Below are 20,147 nucleotides of genomic sequence, written 5' to 3'. Positions count from 1 at the left end.
GTTACTCGTGTTCTGTTAGAATTATGGCATATTAAGTTAATTACAAATTCACATCATCTGCTATATGCATTTTCCAAATGCATCAATTGTAAATTGTGATTTATTGACAAAGGGGTCTGGGTTCGGTTCTTTTAAAGGGGTCATCGGATGCGACATGCACTTTTACAAGTTGTTTGAACTGAAATGTGTGTCGGCAGTGTGTGTACACAACCACCCTATGATGATAAAGATCCACCCAGGGTGAGCAGAGCTCATTAGCATTTAAAGGAACATGCACTAAAATGGGTTGCAGAAAACAGCTGATTTTGACAAGGTAAAAGTTGTTTTACACTATCATTGAGAAATCTTAACTAAAGTATGTTATAGACTATTTACTGAAATCTATTGACAGCCCTGGTTTAATTGCATTTGTCAACCAAAAATAGTGTATTTTAGGGACGTAACGATTAACCGCGAGCCGGTTGAAAATCGATTCAAATATGTGACGATTCAAATCGGTTGAGATGCTAAACAAATCACAATTCAATTAGGGGTAGGAGTTTATATGAATGTATGTCTGAGGGGAACTTACTGTCTTTAGAAAAGTTTAGATTAGGGATGCAGTGATTAACCGGTTTCACAATTAACTGCGCTTTAAAATGTCATGGTTAATTAATCGTAAAGGCTCCGCTACACTGAGTGTTTCTGTTGCACAGAACGGAACAGTTGCAACTTGCGCAAAACGAAAACAAAGTTACACTAGCGGTGCACCATCTTAAAATGCTGTGCTTATCAGAGACACGGAGGCTACTACACACACTAGATTAACTATGACAGAGGAACCAAACAGCGATCCTTTATTTCCACCAGAGAAATGCCTGAAGTCGATAGTGTGGGACCATTTTGGGTACACCAAGAATGACCAGGGTGTCATTTAAATATTGCCGTAAAAACTGCTGCTAAAGAGCGAATACGCGGCTTTAATCTATTCTAATGCACGAAGTGAAGGCAAGACTGACGCGAAGCTATGGCTCGTTAGCTCAGTATTCTGCCCCCTTCAGATCAGACAGATGAAATAGTGTGGTAAGATCACATTTATTTGAATTGATTAATTGTAACATTTAGCTACTTTAATTAATTATTCGACCGAGAGAGAGAGAGAAAAGTGTGTGTGTGAACCTGCGTCAGCGCGTCTCTCTACAAACATGTGAGTTTAGTTACTTAAACAGTGATTTTACCCTCTCCTTGCTGATGAATATGTAACAATTCAGTATCTAAGCCAGTGTTTACCAACCGGGGTGGTCTGTCGAGAGTAGGGGTGCCGTGTAAAAATCCTTTTTTAATATTTTTAAATTGCTAAAATGTTCAAAAAAGCATCTATTATATAATATCCATTTCTGATGTCGCCAATAATTAGAGATGCACCGAAATTTCGGCTGCCGAAAATTAGATCACCGCTCAGGTTTCACTTTCACGTGGTGTGACGCTCTGCGTATTATCCCGCTCAATGTGTGTGCGCTCCACTCAGTCGCTCCAGATCGTATACCGTTCAAGCGAATCGGAACAGCAAAGTCCACTCAAAAATTGAGCTGACAGGAAACATCGATGTAGTACAGTATTGTTTCTGTCTGCAATAGCCCTACTGTGCTGTAACATGGTGTGGTAAATGGGCAACTCTGGTAACGCTGCCCTCTCATTCATTGATCTGCTAACCGTTATGCTCACATGTTCTAATAATAATAGCTTTCTAGGACTAAACATTATTTGGATAATTGGTAAAAAAATAAAAATAAAAAAAAATATTTAAATATCTTAACCCTACTGTTAGACCTACCTGAAAAACTAAAAAGCAATTTAATTTGAAGCCCTGTTGTTACCGTATTGGCCCGAATATAAGCCAACCCTGATTATAAGACGACCCCCCTTTTTCCAGATGTACCTTTTGGAAAAAGGCTTTTTAAAAAACAAATCTTGTTTTTTCTCAGTAAAACACATTTTGTCTTCAATTATTTTCATATTCCATATTTTTCCTATTTAAAATAAAAAAAACACTGAGTGAGCAAAAAGTTGTGAGATAGCTAGTTATAATGGTAATTAAATAATGTTTACACATGTATAAAAGCCTACATTAAAATCGGTCATATAAATTGGTCTCTTCATTAGAAATTAGCCTACTGATTGCCACCATTGATGGACAATTTTTTTTAATAATATTAAAAATATCTGTATGACATGATATTCTCAGTTCTTCCCTGTTGTACCGAATATCTATACTTTTCAAATTATCACATCGAAGTTAGAAATTCAAATATTGTGACAAAATTAATTTTGTAGGGTGCCACAAGTTTGTTAAAATTTCCAAAGGGTGCCGTGACTAAAAAAAGGTTGGGAAACACTGATCTAAGCGATTTTATTAATAAAAGTCACGGGGCAAGGTTCACAACAAGTTTGTGTCCTCCTGAATGTTTGAATGTGCGCTCAGTGTGATCGCCGATCTCACAAACCAAAATAATAGACATGACTTTCTCAGGCCACATGTAAAACCATATGAATTATTATAAAATTATTCAAATGAATATGTATGGATGACAGTTGATTACAATGATAGTTCAGTTTATTCCCCTCATTATTAATAGATTCCCCTGTGGGATAAATAAAGTTAATAGCCCTATATCAATAATACTTATTAACATTGTTATATATTATTCCTTTTATAGTATTATGCATAAGTCAAAAACAACAAGATTTTTTTTTTTCACCATGTTTCCAGTTTTCTGCCTCAGGTCCAAAAGAAACTTAAAAAATACTAAATGCTTTTGTGATCCATTTTCATTAGTTATACTGACATGGATGTTTACAGATCAGAGGTCATCTTTTTAATTCCAATTGGAGAGATAGACATTTGTTTGTCTTTATTAATATTATTATTATTTTGTGCTGTATTATTGGTTACTGTGTTATTTCTGTTTCTAAAGGCAGCAATAAATAACACTATTATCTAAAGAGTGTCCATGTGATTTTATACATTAATAATTTTGTGAAATTAATAAATGCATAATCGTGAAATCGTGATTATTTCTCAGACAATAATCGTACCAACAAAATCTATAATCGTTGCATCCCTAGTTTAGATGGTATTTTTTCTTTTCATCTTGCCTCTGTATAATGCATATTAAAGTTCATAAGTGCAGCGCTGCTTTGTTAACAGCGGAAACCAAGGAAACCGCCACCTGATGGCTGAGAGTGAATCTGCTTCTCATTCAGCTCATCTACTGTTTGTTTCATGCAGATATTTTTTAAGTATAGTTTCACAAAACTGACGTCAAACCATTCTGTTTTTGCTTCAAATTTCGAAACTATACAATGTAATTTAGATTTAAAAACTGCTCATGTTGCATATTTGCAGCATCTTTGTTTGGTTCACGATTAAAATGCAGTGGTTGCTAATCTAATCTTAATTAAATCTAATTTTAAAATGGAAAGAGCACAGACAAAGCCTCATTTTGTTTATATGAAGAGATTTTTTTTATTTGAGTTATTTATTTAGTTTTGTTATTTACATTTACATTATATTTAAATTTTGTTATTTAGCAGACGCTTTTATCCAAAGCGACTAACAAATAAGGACAATAGAAGCAATCAAAACCAACAAAAGGGCAATAATATGCAAGTGCTATATTAGTATATTGTCCAAGCAATAATAAAAGGACACATTTAATTTATAATTTGTCTTAAATCTAATTTTGTAAAAAAAATCGTGAATCGAATTGTGAGTTGAGTGAATCGTTACATCCCTAGTATATTTGTTGCCATTGGAATTATATTGCAAAAAAATAGGCCTATATCTGATAGAAATACATTAAAAAGAAGAGGTTTTTTGGAAAGAACCAGACAGCCACAACTTCTTCCATAAAGAACTTGAAGAAATGACAGCAGACTCATTACTTTGCAAAGCTGTTTTAGACAACATCATAGATCATAATTAGCCCAATCTCAACACTCAGCTCATTAGTGAGATCTGATATTGTCAGAGTTTCGTTTGACTTGACTGCTCAAGTGACGAGCCGCGCAGCGCCGACACGCACCAACTCCCATCGACCAATTACCGTCTGACAATTAGAGAGAGGGAGAGACCAGAGATTGACTGAAAGAGCATCAAAGCGATCGGCTAATGCTGGCCAGCAAAACTCAAGAAAAGAGCCCATTACTGCCTTTGAAAGAACTGCACAGGATGAAAAAAGACCCACATTAGAGGCCTTGTCAAATAATTACATTTTTAAGCACAAAAACAGACATGAACCCACATAGCAAGAGAGAGACTGTCCCAATCTATCACTTGAGGGACAGATCACTTGCTCTGGAGCAGAGCTGTCGCTCACGAGCGAAGGTTCAATAGAGACTGTCCATCTCAATTGTTACAGAGGACGTCAAATCTTACAAATCATGCAGTGACAGCGGGGCTCGACTATATCAAATATTTAATCTGAAATTGCTTTAGTTCTTACCAACAATCAGCTCTGTGACATTAAAGAAATAACTTTGGAACTGTAGTGTAAAATTGTCAAATTTGGATACACTTTACTTTGATAATCCACTTTAAACATTCTACTAACTATAAGTAACTTTACAACTACATGTCATCTAATTCTCATTCATTTTCAACTACATGTCTACTAACTCTCAGAGTAGACTGTTAGGTTAAGTTTAGGGTTAGTAGAATAAGTTGACATATACTTGCAAAGTATCTTATAGTCAGTATGTTGTGGACCCATCAAAATAAAGTGTCTGAAGATATTAAGCAGACAGTCTGTTAACCCTCTACGGTACGGAATATGATATCAATAAGGAAAAAAATGTGATGTTTTTCCTACTTAAAATTGGACACTATAACAATATCAATAAACAATTTCATTATTTATTTATTAAGTTTGTTGCCTCAAGGCAACATTGTACCACAACGGACAAATTTAAACATTTGACATTTTCATGCAGAAAAAATAAATATATTTATTGAAAACATAAATTTCTTTAACCAAACACATGAACAAACAGATTTATCTAGTTTTTAATGTATTGCACAACTGATTTAATAAAAAGTAACATTTCATATCCAGCTGTTGCTCTCAAGCAACATTGTACTATCGTGGATAACAAGTATAACTAAACTATCATATCTGTTATCATACCAACACATTATAATCAGCGTTGTTTCAAAGTAAAAACCTTATACTAATATGCACTTTATCTTTACAAGTATGCACATACACACACAAGCACGTGCATGCAAAATCTCCTACTTCACTAATGACACCTCATTGCTTGTGAAAGCTGAGGAAGCAATTCCTCTCAACAGAAAAATCATAATATGTGCAGAACTAGTATGAGAATTACTATTCTTGCAAATGCATTACAAAATCTAAAATGTATTAGAAACAACATTTCTAATACATTTAGATAATTCTAACTCTTTTCCTTACAAATATCATATACTTGTCTCCTAACCTAGTATGCCTGCATGGCCTTATGCGATTCCATTACGGTACAATGTTGCCTTGAGGCAACATGCAGTTTTTTATAATTTCCTATGATACATTTGATGAAATATTATGCAAAGTTTTTGAAAATACTTCTTTACTTTCCAATGAAGGTGACTAAGATTTTTTGTAGGAAATTATGTGTACAGAAATTGATGAAAAATGCACTTTTCATTGGACAAAATATGGAGTCATGTGACACGTGCACATGTCCTGAAAGTGGAAACAAAATGGACCCCTGTGGGTCATGTGACCACTTTTTTATGTTTATTTATTAGTATTTGACTTCTACTTCCCTGAGACAGCATTGATCAATTAAATGAGTGTCTCATTAAAAAAAAATGCCTGGAGGCAACACGGTACCATAATCTAATGACTGCTAGCTGACATGTAGTTGCAAAGTTACTTACCGTTAGTAGAATGTCTAAAGTGTTACCTCAAATTTACCTCCACACAACTTTCTTAAATCAACGAGTGATGAGTCAATTTATGACCCAAAGTCAGTGATCTATATCTTAACGCATGTGAATGTGTGTATTTACCTGCTATTGAGTGTGTAGTTCTGCTGTTTCAGGTTCAGTTCTCGCTGTTGAATCTGTATGACCTCCCTGGACAAATCCTCAGGTTTCCTACAACAAAATCATTTGAAAGTAAGAAGAGAGCGACAGGTATTTTATAAAAAATAAATTTAAAAAATCTACTAGCACCAGATGAATAGGGCACAAAAAAGGGCCTGAAATGTCCAATAAAAGCCTATTTTTCATTTTCAGCAAATGGACACTTAACCTTCAGAAAATGCTGCTAACCCACCTCAAGGGGTCAAAATATATCACAATGACCTAGGGCTGCACGATATATCGTTTCAGCATCGATATCGCAATGTGCGCATCCGCGATAGTCACATCGCAGGATGTGCAATGTTTAGTATTCTGATCGTTATATTTACACTGAACATTTTCTTTGCTCACACAGACACAGGGACAGGAGTACAGGGATACCCATTTTTAAATGAATTTAGTAGCAGAGCTGCGGCAAGCGATTTTCAGTGCTGGAAATCCATTTATCCTTTGTTGAAATATCTGGGTCGTCGTGGAGAGCGTAGGTCACGGTTGCTTAGCAACGGCAGATGCCACGAAATTGCAAGCTCCCGAACGCTTTGAAAAGAAGGAGAAAGCATTTTTGGGCGCGACGTGAACGGCCCCAAAGTCTTTCTACACTGGACGCAACAAAGCGACTTTTGCAAATCACTTGATCTTTGTGTCAGTACGTCATAAATAGAACGATTTCTATTTTGGATTTGTCGTGTCGCGCCGCATCCAGTGTAAACAGCATCACTGATTATATACTTGTCTCCTAACCTAGTATGCCTGCATGGCCTTATGCGATTCCATTACGGTACAATGTTGCCTTGAGGCAACATGCAGTTTTTTATAATTTCCTATGATACATTTGATGAAATATTATGCAAAGTTTTTGAAAATACTTCTTTACTTTCCAATGAAGGTGACTAAGATTTTTTGTAGGAAATTATGTGTACAGAAATTGATGAAAAATGCACTTTTCATTGGACAAAATATGGAGTCATGTGACACGTGCACATGTCCTGAAAGTGGAAACAAAATGGACCCCTGTGGGTCATGTGACCACTTTTTTATGTTTATTTATTAGTATTTGACTTCTACTTCCCTGAGACAGCATTGATCAATTAAATGAGTGTCTCATTAAAAAAAAATGCCTGGAGGCAACACGGTACCATAATCTAATGACTGCTAGCTGACATGTAGTTGCAAAGTTACTTACCGTTAGTAGAATGTCTAAAGTGTTACCTCAAATTTACCTCCACACAACTTTCTTAAATCAACGAGTGATGAGTCAATTTATGACCCAAAGTCAGTGATCTATATCTTAACGCATGTGAATGTGTGTATTTACCTGCTATTGAGTGTGTAGTTCTGCTGTTTCAGGTTCAGTTCTCGCTGTTGAATCTGTATGACCTCCCTGGACAAATCCTCAGGTTTCCTACAACAAAATCATTTGAAAGTAAGAAGAGAGCGACAGGTATTTTATAAAAAATAAATTTAAAAAATCTACTAGCACCAGATGAATAGGGCACAAAAAAGGGCCTGAAATGTCCAATAAAAGCCTATTTTTCATTTTCAGCAAATGGACACTTAACCTTCAGAAAATGCTGCTAACCCACCTCAAGGGGTCAAAATATATCACAATGACCTAGGGCTGCACGATATATCGTTTCAGCATCGATATCGCAATGTGCGCATCCGCGATAGTCACATCGCAGGATGTGCAATGTTTAGTATTCTGATCGTTATATTTACACTGAACATTTTCTTTGCTCACACAGACACAGGGACAGGAGTACAGGGATACCCATTTTTAAATGAATTTAGTAGCAGAGCTGCGGCAAGCGATTTTCAGTGCTGGAAATCCATTTATCCTTTGTTGAAATATCTGGGTCGTCGTGGAGAGCGTAGGTCACGGTTGCTTAGCAACGGCAGATGCCACGAAATTGCAAGCTCCCGAACGCTTTGAAAAGAAGGAGAAAGCATTTTTGGGCGCGACGTGAACGGCCCCAAAGTCTTTCTACACTGGACGCAACAAAGCGACTTTTGCAAATCACTTGATCTTTGTGTCAGTACGTCATAAATAGAACGATTTCTATTTTGGATTTGTCGTGTCGCGCCGCATCCAGTGTAAACAGCATCACTGATTATAATTGGCTCGATATTATTTTGTCGCGTTGCACCGTGCCGCTCGCGTCCGGTGTAGACACGGTGAGAGCCACGCAGATGCACGTGAACACCGAATTCCGCTCACGTCCGCATCTATTTGTGCCTGAAATGACACATACGCGCAAAATTATGTCAAAATGCATGTCTCTGCAAGTATCCTTGTAAACACAGTTGCTTATGGTTTAGTTGAAAGTAAACAATTGAGAAAGAAACTAAGCTTTAACACAGATTTATTAGATTAAATTTTTGTATACAGTGAAGACTATGCATTGTTATTTTACATTTGATTATTAAATTTCTGTACCTGAATACTGTTAGACTTACCTTAAAAATATAAAGCACTGTTTATTTCACATCTTTGTTCTATTATATTTATCTATGCTTTTAATTTGTTTATTTTCTATGGTGATTTACTCGCCTACAAAATCACCCCAATCATTGATAATTTTTTTCCAAATAGAGCTATTCAAGTCATCTGGTGTTTTTTTTCATATCGCAATATATATTGCAAAAAAAAAAAAAATTCCAATGTGAGTTTTTTTCCAATATCGTGCAGCCCTACAATGAGCCATTTATAAATTTACAATTATTATAATACAATTATTATATATAAGGTTTGCAATTCTAACAACCCTATTTTCTAAATTTGGGACACGTCTAAAGTAAAAAAAAAAATAATAATGTTTTGTGTGTGTGTGTTATTTTATTTATTTATTTATTAATTACACAGGAAGTGTATAAAAACAAATCTGACATTTTTTAAATTAATTTTCTAGCAATGTATTTTGTATGGAGTAACAGACAAGTAAATATTAATTTTGGCAATTAGTTAAAGGAGTCCTGTTATGCTCTTTTACAAAGTCTTGATTTAGTTTTGGGGGTGTACTAGAATAGGCTCTCATACTAGGCTGTTCGAAAAACACATTATTTTTCACATATTTTACATTATTACAACACCTCTCTGGCATGAACTCCCCAGTCTGACATGAACGGCTCGAATAGTTCCTGTATCAAATGAAGGCCCACCTTCTGAAATACGAAATGTGCTGTGATTGGTTAGCTGGGCAAGTGTATGTTGTGATTGGCAGCACTGGGTGCCTGGTTGGGAAATGTCATGCCCCTTATTATACCCACCTGCGAGCTTCAGTGTAAATATTGCGTCAAAATCAAATAAATTTGAGCGTGAATTAACTAACCACTCTTAAGTTCGTCTGCCTTGGGAAAACTAGCACGTCTCCGACATAATGATAGCACTCGTTGCCTTCTCTAGTGCAGCTCAACCAGGTCTCGTCCCATTCGTTGGTATTTGTGATATCACAAATCCCGGAAAATATACGTTGTAGTCCAAACGAGTCGTTCGTTGTAGTTTTTGAAAAGTGATTTCTGTTAAATAAAATATCTCCTTTTGAAGTGGACTTTGAGCTTTGTAACTTTGCAGATCTTTTTTATGCTCAAAGAGCAACATTATAGACTAACTAAAGTTGAAAAAGTGAAAAAGCATAATAGGACCCCTTTAACTGAAATAGTTTTCATGCAATTAATAAAATATTAATTAAACAGATTGTGTCAATTATTACTTTAATTGTTAGACAGTCAAGAAAGTCAAAATATCAGAGGTAAGACAAGTTCAAATGACTTTAACAGGCATCTGAGGTGTTCAAAGTTGATAGAGATGAAACTGAAGTAGCGACAGACTTTCCCTTGCATATTGTGATCTACTGTCAAGTATAACACATTATTGGGATAAAAAAAAAGAAGAGCAGGGACTCGGTTCTATCCATCGCTTAATGTTTTAATTTTATGTTATGAGCTATGCATTCAAAAATGGAGGCATATCTGAATGTGAGCTTGTCTGGGAGCAGAGTTTAAGTGGACTGGATCATAAATGTTTAATTAAAGTTTTTAAAAAATGCATGGATAAATCATTCACAAGGATTTACAAAATAGACAGCAACTTTAAAACGGTCTACTTTCCATGCAATGCTAATTATGATCCATAATAGTTTACCTAAAGCATCTAATAGTTCAAAAAAAACAAACAAAAAAAAAGATTTTCTTGTCGTAATTGTACACTAGAGTGTACCTTATTCATGAAAAGCATTATATAAGCCCACAAACTGTAAACTCTGAAAACTCATTCTTAAACTTAAACTCATTCTATAAAAGACTCATTAGTGCCTGCTAATGAAACAAATTCATTTGTGAACTCATGATGGAATTCGTTTCCTAACAGAGATGAAGACAATTTCTCCAAAGTTCAAAGCTATAACATTTACTTTTTCTAATTAAAAGTACAACTGTTTCCTGACGTATTGCCCTGACTAGGTTTTTAAAACAGCTCTTTGTGAAAACACATTGACTTTTCTAATTCGTCAAGCCCCCACACATTTCAAAATTACCCATTGTTCAGTTGTTTTGTTTTTAAAACTTGATGTCATAATAGAAGTTATGCAATTTAATAATCACTAGGCCATGATTAAAAAAAAAAAATGCAATCTTCATTTAAAATATTTTATATAAATTCTTCAAATGTCATACAGTTACACAGGACTCTACTGTTTTGATTTTATTTTCTCAAGCATTCTCATAAAAGCAGGTTTTGAAATAATTCTGCAAATTCACTTTTTAAATACTATGTTTTGCTTGCTGGAAGTACACAGCACAAGAAACCAGTAGCAATATATATTCAAACTGCCTAATATATTCGCATTTATTTGTATATATCATACATAGCTAATAGGGGTGCTCCGATTGATCGGCTTCCGATCACTATCGGCCGATAATCGCTTTGGGATGGTTGATCGGCGGTCTCTAAAAAGGCCGGTCTCAAAAAAACGATCTGAAGCTGATGACTAGCCTGCCGTGAGAGGTTTGGCATGACATGCAGCGGTGCCGTCTCAGTCGGATGAAATAATTATAACGCTTTAGGGGAGGTACAATTCATATTTCTTCATTAAATAACTTAAAGTAATTTGAAAAAGTTTCTGTGAGACAATTTCACAAAGAGCGTGAGTGAATCACCGCATGCTCTCTTTCTCTCTCAGAATACAAATGGCTTCAAATCACATCGCGTCTGCTCTATAAGTGAGCTGCACGCTGCACAGTTGATACACGAATTGTCACTTGCACTATCGAGGCAGTGTCGCATCGTCACTAAAGTTTATAAATTTAATGTTTGTGATAATGTAAGAAAAGTAGTTTAAATGTTTTGCTTTAGCAACTTAATATATAAATCTAGAAGTAAATGCAAAAGTAAAAAGCATTGAATAATTGATGAAAGATTGTATTACTGTACTGTGTAAAAAAAAGAGTCAGAATGTTGAAAAAGCATTTTAAGTAACAATTTTTGGATTTAAAATCAAAATAATGGATAAATGTTGTGTTTGTGGTAAACAGCCACAGATCAGGAGCATACTCCTGTGTGAAAGCACAGTCCGTGCTGCTGCTGTACTAGGGTTGGGCCGAAAGACGGTGCAATCATCGATGGCTGACAGACATCACGATGTTGAGCCGGCCACCCCTCAAATGAAAAAAAATAAATAAATCCTCTCACAAGAGTCACCTAAGAGAGGGATTCATTTTCAAAAATGAAATTCAGGCCCTGAATAAATGTCTAAAAATCTTGATTGGATCATCACTTAAATAATTCTACTTGATAAAAAGAAGGCTTTAAAAAGATCGGTATCGGTGATCGGATTGGCAGATACTGCTTTCTGTGATAGGTGATCGGCCTCAAAAATCCTGATCGGAGCACCCCTAATAGCTAACCACTGGGTCATGTTTCAAATGATCATAGGGCATGTTAAATTACATCTGCCATCTTTGATTTGCATAATTAACGGCGCTGTCAACATCAAACAAAAGGCACAGGAACTTAATCACACCCACAGACAAAAAGGCTTTGAATGCATTTGCTCAATTTTGACAATTTTTCTTTATATTTCTGTGATGAAAGTGCTATCTTATAGCTGACACCTTTGTTCTGTATTTGCGATGAAAGATTATTCTAAAGACAATTGGTTCCGCACTCAAACAGTAGGAATATCGCCGCAGAGGGAGCATAAAGGAAAAGGAATTATAAGACAGAGTACGATACATTTTTTGAGTATGTATTTCTCTTTCCCTCTTCATTTTTCAGAAAGTTATCTTTCGTTTCCTTCACGGCGAGACTAAATGAGTCTACGGTACAAAAAAAAGGAAAGTCCCAACTGCTGCACTTTTCTTTGCTGAGACAAAACATTGAGAAGATATGACACTGGTTTCTTTTATTTGGAGAATCCCCACGAGAGCTACATTGCTCACCCAGGTAAAACATGAGAGAGCAGAATGAAACTACAGCCTGACATATTTATACTGCCGGTGAATGTGGTGGTTCATAGGCCTGGAGAGCAGAGAGAGCAGAATGAGTAATGCTCAATGATCAATCAGAATCCAAAACCAGATTTCTGCTCCACCAAAGCGAGACGGGCACTTTGGCTCATTCGCCGTGCCATTATCCTTTCAGAGCAACGAAAATACATCGGAAAGAGTTTGATTACATAAAGTGTTTTACCTAAGCGAATGTAAGCATAATCAGTTGAATCCTGCATTCAAACGCCTCACCCAAGGCCATATCATACGTCAAAGACAGGAAATGCATACAAACAGGAACAAAGACCTTCGCTGAGAAAAACGGACGTCACAGCGAACAGGGAGGAGAGAAATTATCTGAGGAGGAAGAACCTTTATGGGAATTAAAATTCTGCCCAGATACATGAAGGATATTGACTCTGCAAAACTGTGAGCAATTACGTGCCGTTTGAAGTTAATAATCTTTATTGGGCAGTTACGGAAAAGAGTAAAAGAGGGAAGTTTATGCTCTACCACATTCAAACACACACATACATCTAAAATAATCATTACAAGATAATTCACAACAAATTTGCAATGATTTTGTTGGAAATGTAAAATTATGCACCGTCGTGAATATCGTAATGGTTTTTATTTGCCCATAAGTGCCCTTAAGACTGAGGGTGAGTAAAAGATGAATGAATTTATTTTCTGGTGAACGATCCCTTTGAAAGGCTTCAGCAAAAATATATGTAGGTAAATATTGCTGTTTATTATGATATGGGTGAATATAAATGAAAACAATTAAATAAAGTTCTATTTGTTCATTTAAAAGAAAAAACATTTCACGCATATTTTATGTGTTGTATTAAACAGTTTAAATCTACTTGGATGCAATTTCTGTTTGGAATGATGGTTCCTCTGATACCCATAGCTCTTCCACTACAATCAATATGACGCGAACTTAAACACATTTCTGCTGTTGAAAATTACAGCACTTAAATAACACTACAAACATCTGTTTTCAGAGTTTACAGGTGCATCTCAATGAATTAGAATGTTGTAAATGTGAGCCAAAATCATCACAATTAAAAGAACCAAAGACTTAAACTACGTCAGTCTGTGTGCACTGAATTTATTTAATACACGAGTTTCACAATTTGAGTTGAATTACTGAAATAAATGAACTTTTCAACGACATTCGAATTTATTGAGATGCACCTGTAGATGTGACAGACGAGGAACAGAGCCATCACGTGAGCAGTAGCCTATATTTAAAAGAACAGCTCACTCAAATGAAAAATTCCTGGACAGGACACTAAGACGAATCAATGTATGACTAACTTGTAGTTGTCCTAGCATATTAAAGGGTTGGTTCACCCAAAAATGCAAATTCTGTCATTAATTACTCACCCTCAAGAATACTTTTTGTGCGCAAAGAAAACAATAATAACAATTTATTCAGCAGTTCTTCTCCCCAAGTTACCGTCTTCTGCCATTTTGGAGAGTACCCCAGAACATAATCAATAGGGCTGGGTTTTGATACAAATTTCACGATTTGATTCAAGTCAAAATTCTCTTAACTAATGCTGTAAAATATACATGAGTCAGTTGGTACTGTATTACTATAATATTGAAGGTTAAATCTAACTGATTTTTTAGGCTATACAACTGCTTAAATTACACTTAATGAAGTTTTTATAATAAAAGTTACAATTACATAATATTTCTAAATCAATTCGTTTTTTTTACATTTAAATGGTGGCTGTCATTCAAAAAAATATATAAAATTAAACATTGAAGAAAAGTAAAAATTATAATAAATTTATATGGTGCATATATTTAGCAAAATGCCCCTCTCTACAGTTTAATTTTCTAGCTGACTAATGAGTTTATGGTGAACTCTTTTTTTCTGAGGTGACATTGTTTACAAGCCGTTATACTGATGTCTTTGCCGCGGCTGAAACACTAATTGAGCGATTAACATGAGAAATGATACGGATTGTAAAGTCGTACTCTTTCTTTTATATTACCTTCGGATGTTTAGTCATGTTTATTTTGTGGTGAAACTGGTATTAATGTGCAGAAGACGATCAGTTCATGTGCGCCTTGTGCTGCCTCGTCTGTTGAACTGAGGCGCTACAGCAATCTGTCACTCCACATTAAACAGTACCAAAAACGGCATTTATTGTTTGAATACTGCAATACAATGGACAGAATTTGAATTCTGAGACTTTGTTTCATATTAAAAGTACCAAAGCACAATGCGTATTGCGATATATTGGATGGGAGGTGCCCTTCAATGTTCCGTCCATTAACTGAAAACAGGCTTATCAAGACTAATCAATTCTTGGGATTTAAGAAACTATATCGTTTCGTAAAAATTAGAATCATTTTGATATAGAGATATCGATCATTTTTACCCAGCCCTAGGAATCAACATAATGAGCGTTGTTTACGTTCTGCATGCGCGCGCTTTCGCTGAATGTAATGGGTTGTTTATGTTCAGTAGACAGCCCGCGCATGCTGAACGTAAACAACGCTCATTACGTTGATTATGTTCTGGGGTACTCTCCAAAATGGCAGAAGACGGTATCTCGGGGAGAAGAACTGCGGAATAAATTATGTTGTTATTGTTTTGCGCACAAAAAGTATTCTCGTAGCTTTGTAAAATTACGGTTGAACCCCTGATGTCACATGGACTATTTTACCGATCTCCTTGCTACTTTTCTGTGCGTTGATCATGGTAATATCCTTGCTGTCTATGGAGGGTCAGAGAGCTCTCGGATTCCATCAAAAATATCTTAATTTGTGACCCTGGACCACAAAACCAGTCATAAGGGTAAGAGATTTATACATCATCTGAAAGCTGAATAAATAAGCTTTCCATTGATGTATGGTTTGTTAGAATAGGACAATATTTGGCAAACTATATCGTTTCATTTTGATATAGAGATATCGATCATTTTTACCCAGCCCTAGGAATCAACATAATGAGCGTTGTTTACGTTCTGCATGCGCGCACTTTCACTGAATGTAATGGGTTGTTTATGTTCAGTAGACAGCCCGCGCATGCTGAACGTAAACAACGCTCATTACGTTGATTATGTTCTGGGGTACTCTCCAAAATGGCAGAAGACGGTATCTCGGGGAGAAGAACTGCTGAATAAATTATGTTGTTATTGTTTTGCGCACAAAAAGTATTCTCGTAGCTTTGTAAAATTACGGTTGAACCCCTGATGTCACATGGACTATTTTACCGATCTCCTTGCTACTTTTCTGTGCGTTGATCATGGTAATATCCTTGCTGTCTATGGAGGGTCAGAGAGCTCTCGGATTCCATCAAAAATATCTTAATTTGTGACCCTGGACCACAAAACCAGTCATAAGGGTAAGAGATTTATACATCATCTGAAAGCTGAATAAATAAGCTTTCCATTGATGTATGGTTTGTTAGAATAGGACAATATTTGGCTGAGATATACACATCAACTATTTGAAAAACTGGAATCTGAGGGTGCATAAAAATGTTAATATTGAGAAAATCGCCTTTAAAGTTGTCCAAGTGAAGTTCTTAGCAATGCATATTACTAATCAAAAATTAAATTTTCATATATTTACAGTAGGATATTTACAAAATATCTTCATGGAACATGATCTTTAATTAATATCCTAATGATTTTTGGTATAAAAGAAAAATCAATAATTTTCACCCATACAATGTATTTTTGGCTATTGCTACAAATATACCCCAGCGACTTGAGACTGGTTTTGTGGTCCAGGGTCACATTTGTGTCCCAAAGATTGAACGAAGGTCTTACGGGTGTGGAACGACATGAGGGTGAGTAATTAATGACAGAAATTTCATTTTTGTGTGAACCATCCCTTTAAGCTGAGATAGAAAGAAGTGTTTAAAATAAATAAATAAATAAATAATTCACCTAAACACAAAGTTTCAACTATATTATTTTTACACTATATTGTATTATATTTATTTATAACCATATTTACACTACTGTTCAAAAGTCTGGGGTTGGTAAGATTTTTAAAAAATGTTTTTGAAATAATCAAAATGATCAACAAGGCTGTATTAAAAATACTTTAAAAAAAAAAAAACATTGTGAAATATTACTACAAATTGACATAACCATTTTCTCTTTTAATATATTTTAAAATGTCATTTATTCCTGTGATCCAAAGCTGAAATTTCAGCAGCCATTTTTCCAGTCTTCAGTGTCACGTGATACTTCAGAAATCATTCTAATATGCTGATTTGGTCCTCAAGAAACATTTCTTATAATTATCATAAATACTAGGCTAAGAGTCTAAATGTATTCTTAATTTAGTCTAAATTCTAAATTTATTGTAGCTCCTGCAGCTATTCACGGTGTATCTCACAAGTGCATATAATAAAAGTGTCTGAAACAATCTAGGCCTTCACCAACTAGTCAGACTTAAAACTTGAAAGGGCGACAAGCTTCAGTGCAGTAGTGTGCGTCTGGCTTAAGATTTCATACTGTGAACGTCCTAGTATGTCAGGTTGTCATTCAATGCCATTATTCAGTAACCTACATTGAGTTAGAGTTTCCATTCCTCTATAAATAAAACATATACTGTGGAAATGCACATCAACACCAAAACGCGCTGTTCACCTTTTTTATTTTTTTTTTGTAACTTTGTATTAATATTCTGTACTTTTTTTGTGGTAAAGTCTAGACCTATCAATAAATCTGCATTTTAAATAGCAAAAAATAACCAGTCTGAGTTTAGCCAAATTATATTATTAATTGCCAGCCCTCAGTTTAATGATTTAGTCTTACATAATCATTTCCCACCCCCTCTTTGACCCTAGTTCACCAAAAATGACAGTTCTGTAACTGTTAACATTTATTAAACCTGTATGCTTTTTTCCTTCAATGGAAAACAAAAGTAGAAATTATTATAATTTACTGATCACTGTATTCACTGGCACTGCTACGTGAAAATCTTTATGGCAGGTCTTCAGCAGTCATACAATAGCTTTATGTGAAAATTTAGATTGTTATTCTTCTCTTTAAATCAGATGAACTCAAGAATGAAAATGATCAATTAATTTGTCAGATTAGATTAACTGACTCATTGTAAAGACACTCAAACAAACGATTCGTTTTTGAACCTGTTAACATCAAGATTCTAAAGAAATGACTTAATTCTGTTCCTCACACAAACCTTTCATATGATTTTGCAACTTTTTGCAACTTTCTGAAACTCTGGTCCCTTCATTATGACTGCAGAAAAAAGTGAGTAGTACTATTATTGTCAGTTTTCTATCAGCAGATGTTTAGATACTCATAATATCATTAAATATTGGTTATTAAACAGATAAGATCTGTCACTCGCTCTGGTTTCTGACGTTTGGGACAGTGATTGACTAATAAGAGACTCAGTGTTTGTCATTTTGAGGGGTACTTCAAGAGCACTGTGTGTGTGTGTTCCACCAAATCCACATAAGCCATTAAACAGACATTGTTTCTATCTTTCCACATGACTGACAAAGCACATTTACACCTCACACGATCAATAGAATGCATGCATATGCAAACACACTGAAACTGCTCCACATCAGCCACTGTTTCAGCATCTATAACAAGCTGACCTTGAAAACACTGCAGAACCAGAGAGCATGTGGAATTTACAAGCAATAACACTGTCTGACCTAACACAAGTTAATAGACCTACACTGGTGCAGATGCAGAGGAGAGAAACAACATGTTTCTTGAGATCAGAGCGCCCTCTAGTGGCATTGTAATCCACCATATGAACCAAAAAGATTCAGTTTCTAGGATTTTATATATTAACAATACCCTCACATTTTGCTTCATATATTGATTGTCAGTTATCAGTCAGGCTTTTAAGCCAATATTTCCAGCCAAATATAATTAATTTAGCTATGCATTTATTAAATAATAATAATACCTAAGTACTAAGAAAATACCCACCTAATATTAAGTCCTGTAGACTGGCCAATATTTTCCCAAGCCTGCAGCTCATGCTCCAGTTTCTAAAAGATCCACAATGTTGGATTAAAACCATACAATAAAATTCAAAATACAAAACCTACCATTACACCCCTTTTGGGGGTAAGATATCAAGCACACTATAATTTATAATCAGAGTGTCAATTTTGCATAGTAAGACCAGACATATTTTGCAAATACTACACATTAAAAACACACCATATAAAAACACAAATTCTTGTTCATTCAAGAATTCACACAATATTTTCAGAGGACAATTATACTAAATGTTCGATTTTGAACTGGAAAGAATTACCTCTTTCTCCAACTCTACTTTCAGTTTCTCTTCCATCGCTCTCTCCATTCTCTCCAACTTCCTCCTCAAACCTTCAGTCTCTTCTCTCAGCAGACTGTTGTTCTCTTTTGTCTCTCTGAGAAGGAAATAATTGAGAGAGATCATTGACAGTAGTTATAGTTCTAAATAAATATTTATGTATGCATCCATCACACAAAAAGTTTGTTGATGACAATGTTGATACCTTAAGAAAGTATTTTCCTCCCGCAGACGTTTAATTTCCCGCTCCAGTTCAGGCAGTCTGGCCACTTCAGATTTCATGTTCTTCACAATCACAGAGTCTTGCTCCTGAAGAGCCAAACGCCTCTCCAACTCCTGCAGACGGACAGCACAGATAAGAGGGAGCAGGGCACAAATTAAAGACAATTTCTTGATGTTAAAGCTGCAGTTGTACTCTGGCATGGCTCCAGCGCAGATGAATCTAATGTTTTGAGGAGTATGTGTGGCAGTCAGTCACCGCACCGGTGTGAATCCTATACTTAGTAATCACAGATTCTAGCCTATGTCTTGGAATATATGACCCAAATAAGAATTTTCACCGTATATTGTCATCTGAACAAGTAACAAGTCTGCCACGTTTGTTCTGACCAACTGAGGAAAAAAAGCATTACAATAAATCGCGCTACCAATGGTGATTAAATCTAAAGATCGGTTAGCTCATATCATATCAAACTGTTCAAATTATTATTATTGTTATACTTTATTCCCAGATTATTCATGTTAACTGTAAGTTTTTCCTCTTTGTTGCCATCTCTGTTTGAAAACCTGGAATTGCAGTTACTAGCGGAATTATCTTCATTGTGTGGGTTGTACTCTGGCATGGCTCCAGCGCGGATGAATCTAATGTTTTGAGGAGTATGTGTGGCAGTCAGTCACCGCACCGGTGTGAATCCTATACTTAGTAATCACAGATTCTAGCCTATGTCTTGGAATATATGACCCAAATAAGAATTTTCACCGTATATTGTCATCTGAACAAGTAACAAGTCTGCCACGTTTGTTCTGACCAACTGAGGAAAAAAAGCATTACAATAAATCGCGCTACCAATGGTGATTAAATCTAAAGATCGGTTAGCTCATATCATATCAAACTGTTCAAATTATTATTATTGTTATACTTTATTCCCAGATTATTCATGTTAACAGCATAAGCATTGTGTGACTATGAGTATAGTGTGTATTAGCGTGTAGATTTCAATTTCTG

General features: G+C 35.4%; 1 protein-coding gene across 1 annotated transcript in view; it reads right to left on the bottom strand.

The window, feature by feature from the left end:
* Nucleotides 1–20,147, bottom strand: part of mad1l1 (mitotic arrest deficient 1 like 1) — a 98,414-nt gene that overhangs the window by 72,684 nt on the left and 5,583 nt on the right. The window contains exons 7-10 of the mRNA XM_016249466.1: nt 19,128–19,258; nt 18,905–19,019; nt 18,571–18,632; nt 7,446–7,532 (exon numbers count right to left, since the gene is read on the bottom strand). Of these exons, the coding sequence (XP_016104952.1) occupies nt 7,446–7,532; nt 18,571–18,632; nt 18,905–19,019; nt 19,128–19,258 (395 nt within the window). The remainder of the gene's footprint in view (nt 1–7,445; nt 7,533–18,570; nt 18,633–18,904; nt 19,020–19,127; nt 19,259–20,147) is intronic.

The sequence above is a fragment of the Sinocyclocheilus grahami genome, unplaced genomic scaffold, assembly GCF_001515645.1.
Source record: "Sinocyclocheilus grahami isolate Dianchi unplaced genomic scaffold, SAMN03320097.WGS_v1.1 scaffold25.1, whole genome shotgun sequence".
Lineage (NCBI taxonomy): Eukaryota > Metazoa > Chordata > Actinopteri > Cypriniformes > Cyprinidae > Sinocyclocheilus > Sinocyclocheilus grahami.
Note: the sequence above shows the minus strand (reverse complement) of the source record. Positions and strands in the feature narration are given on the sequence as shown.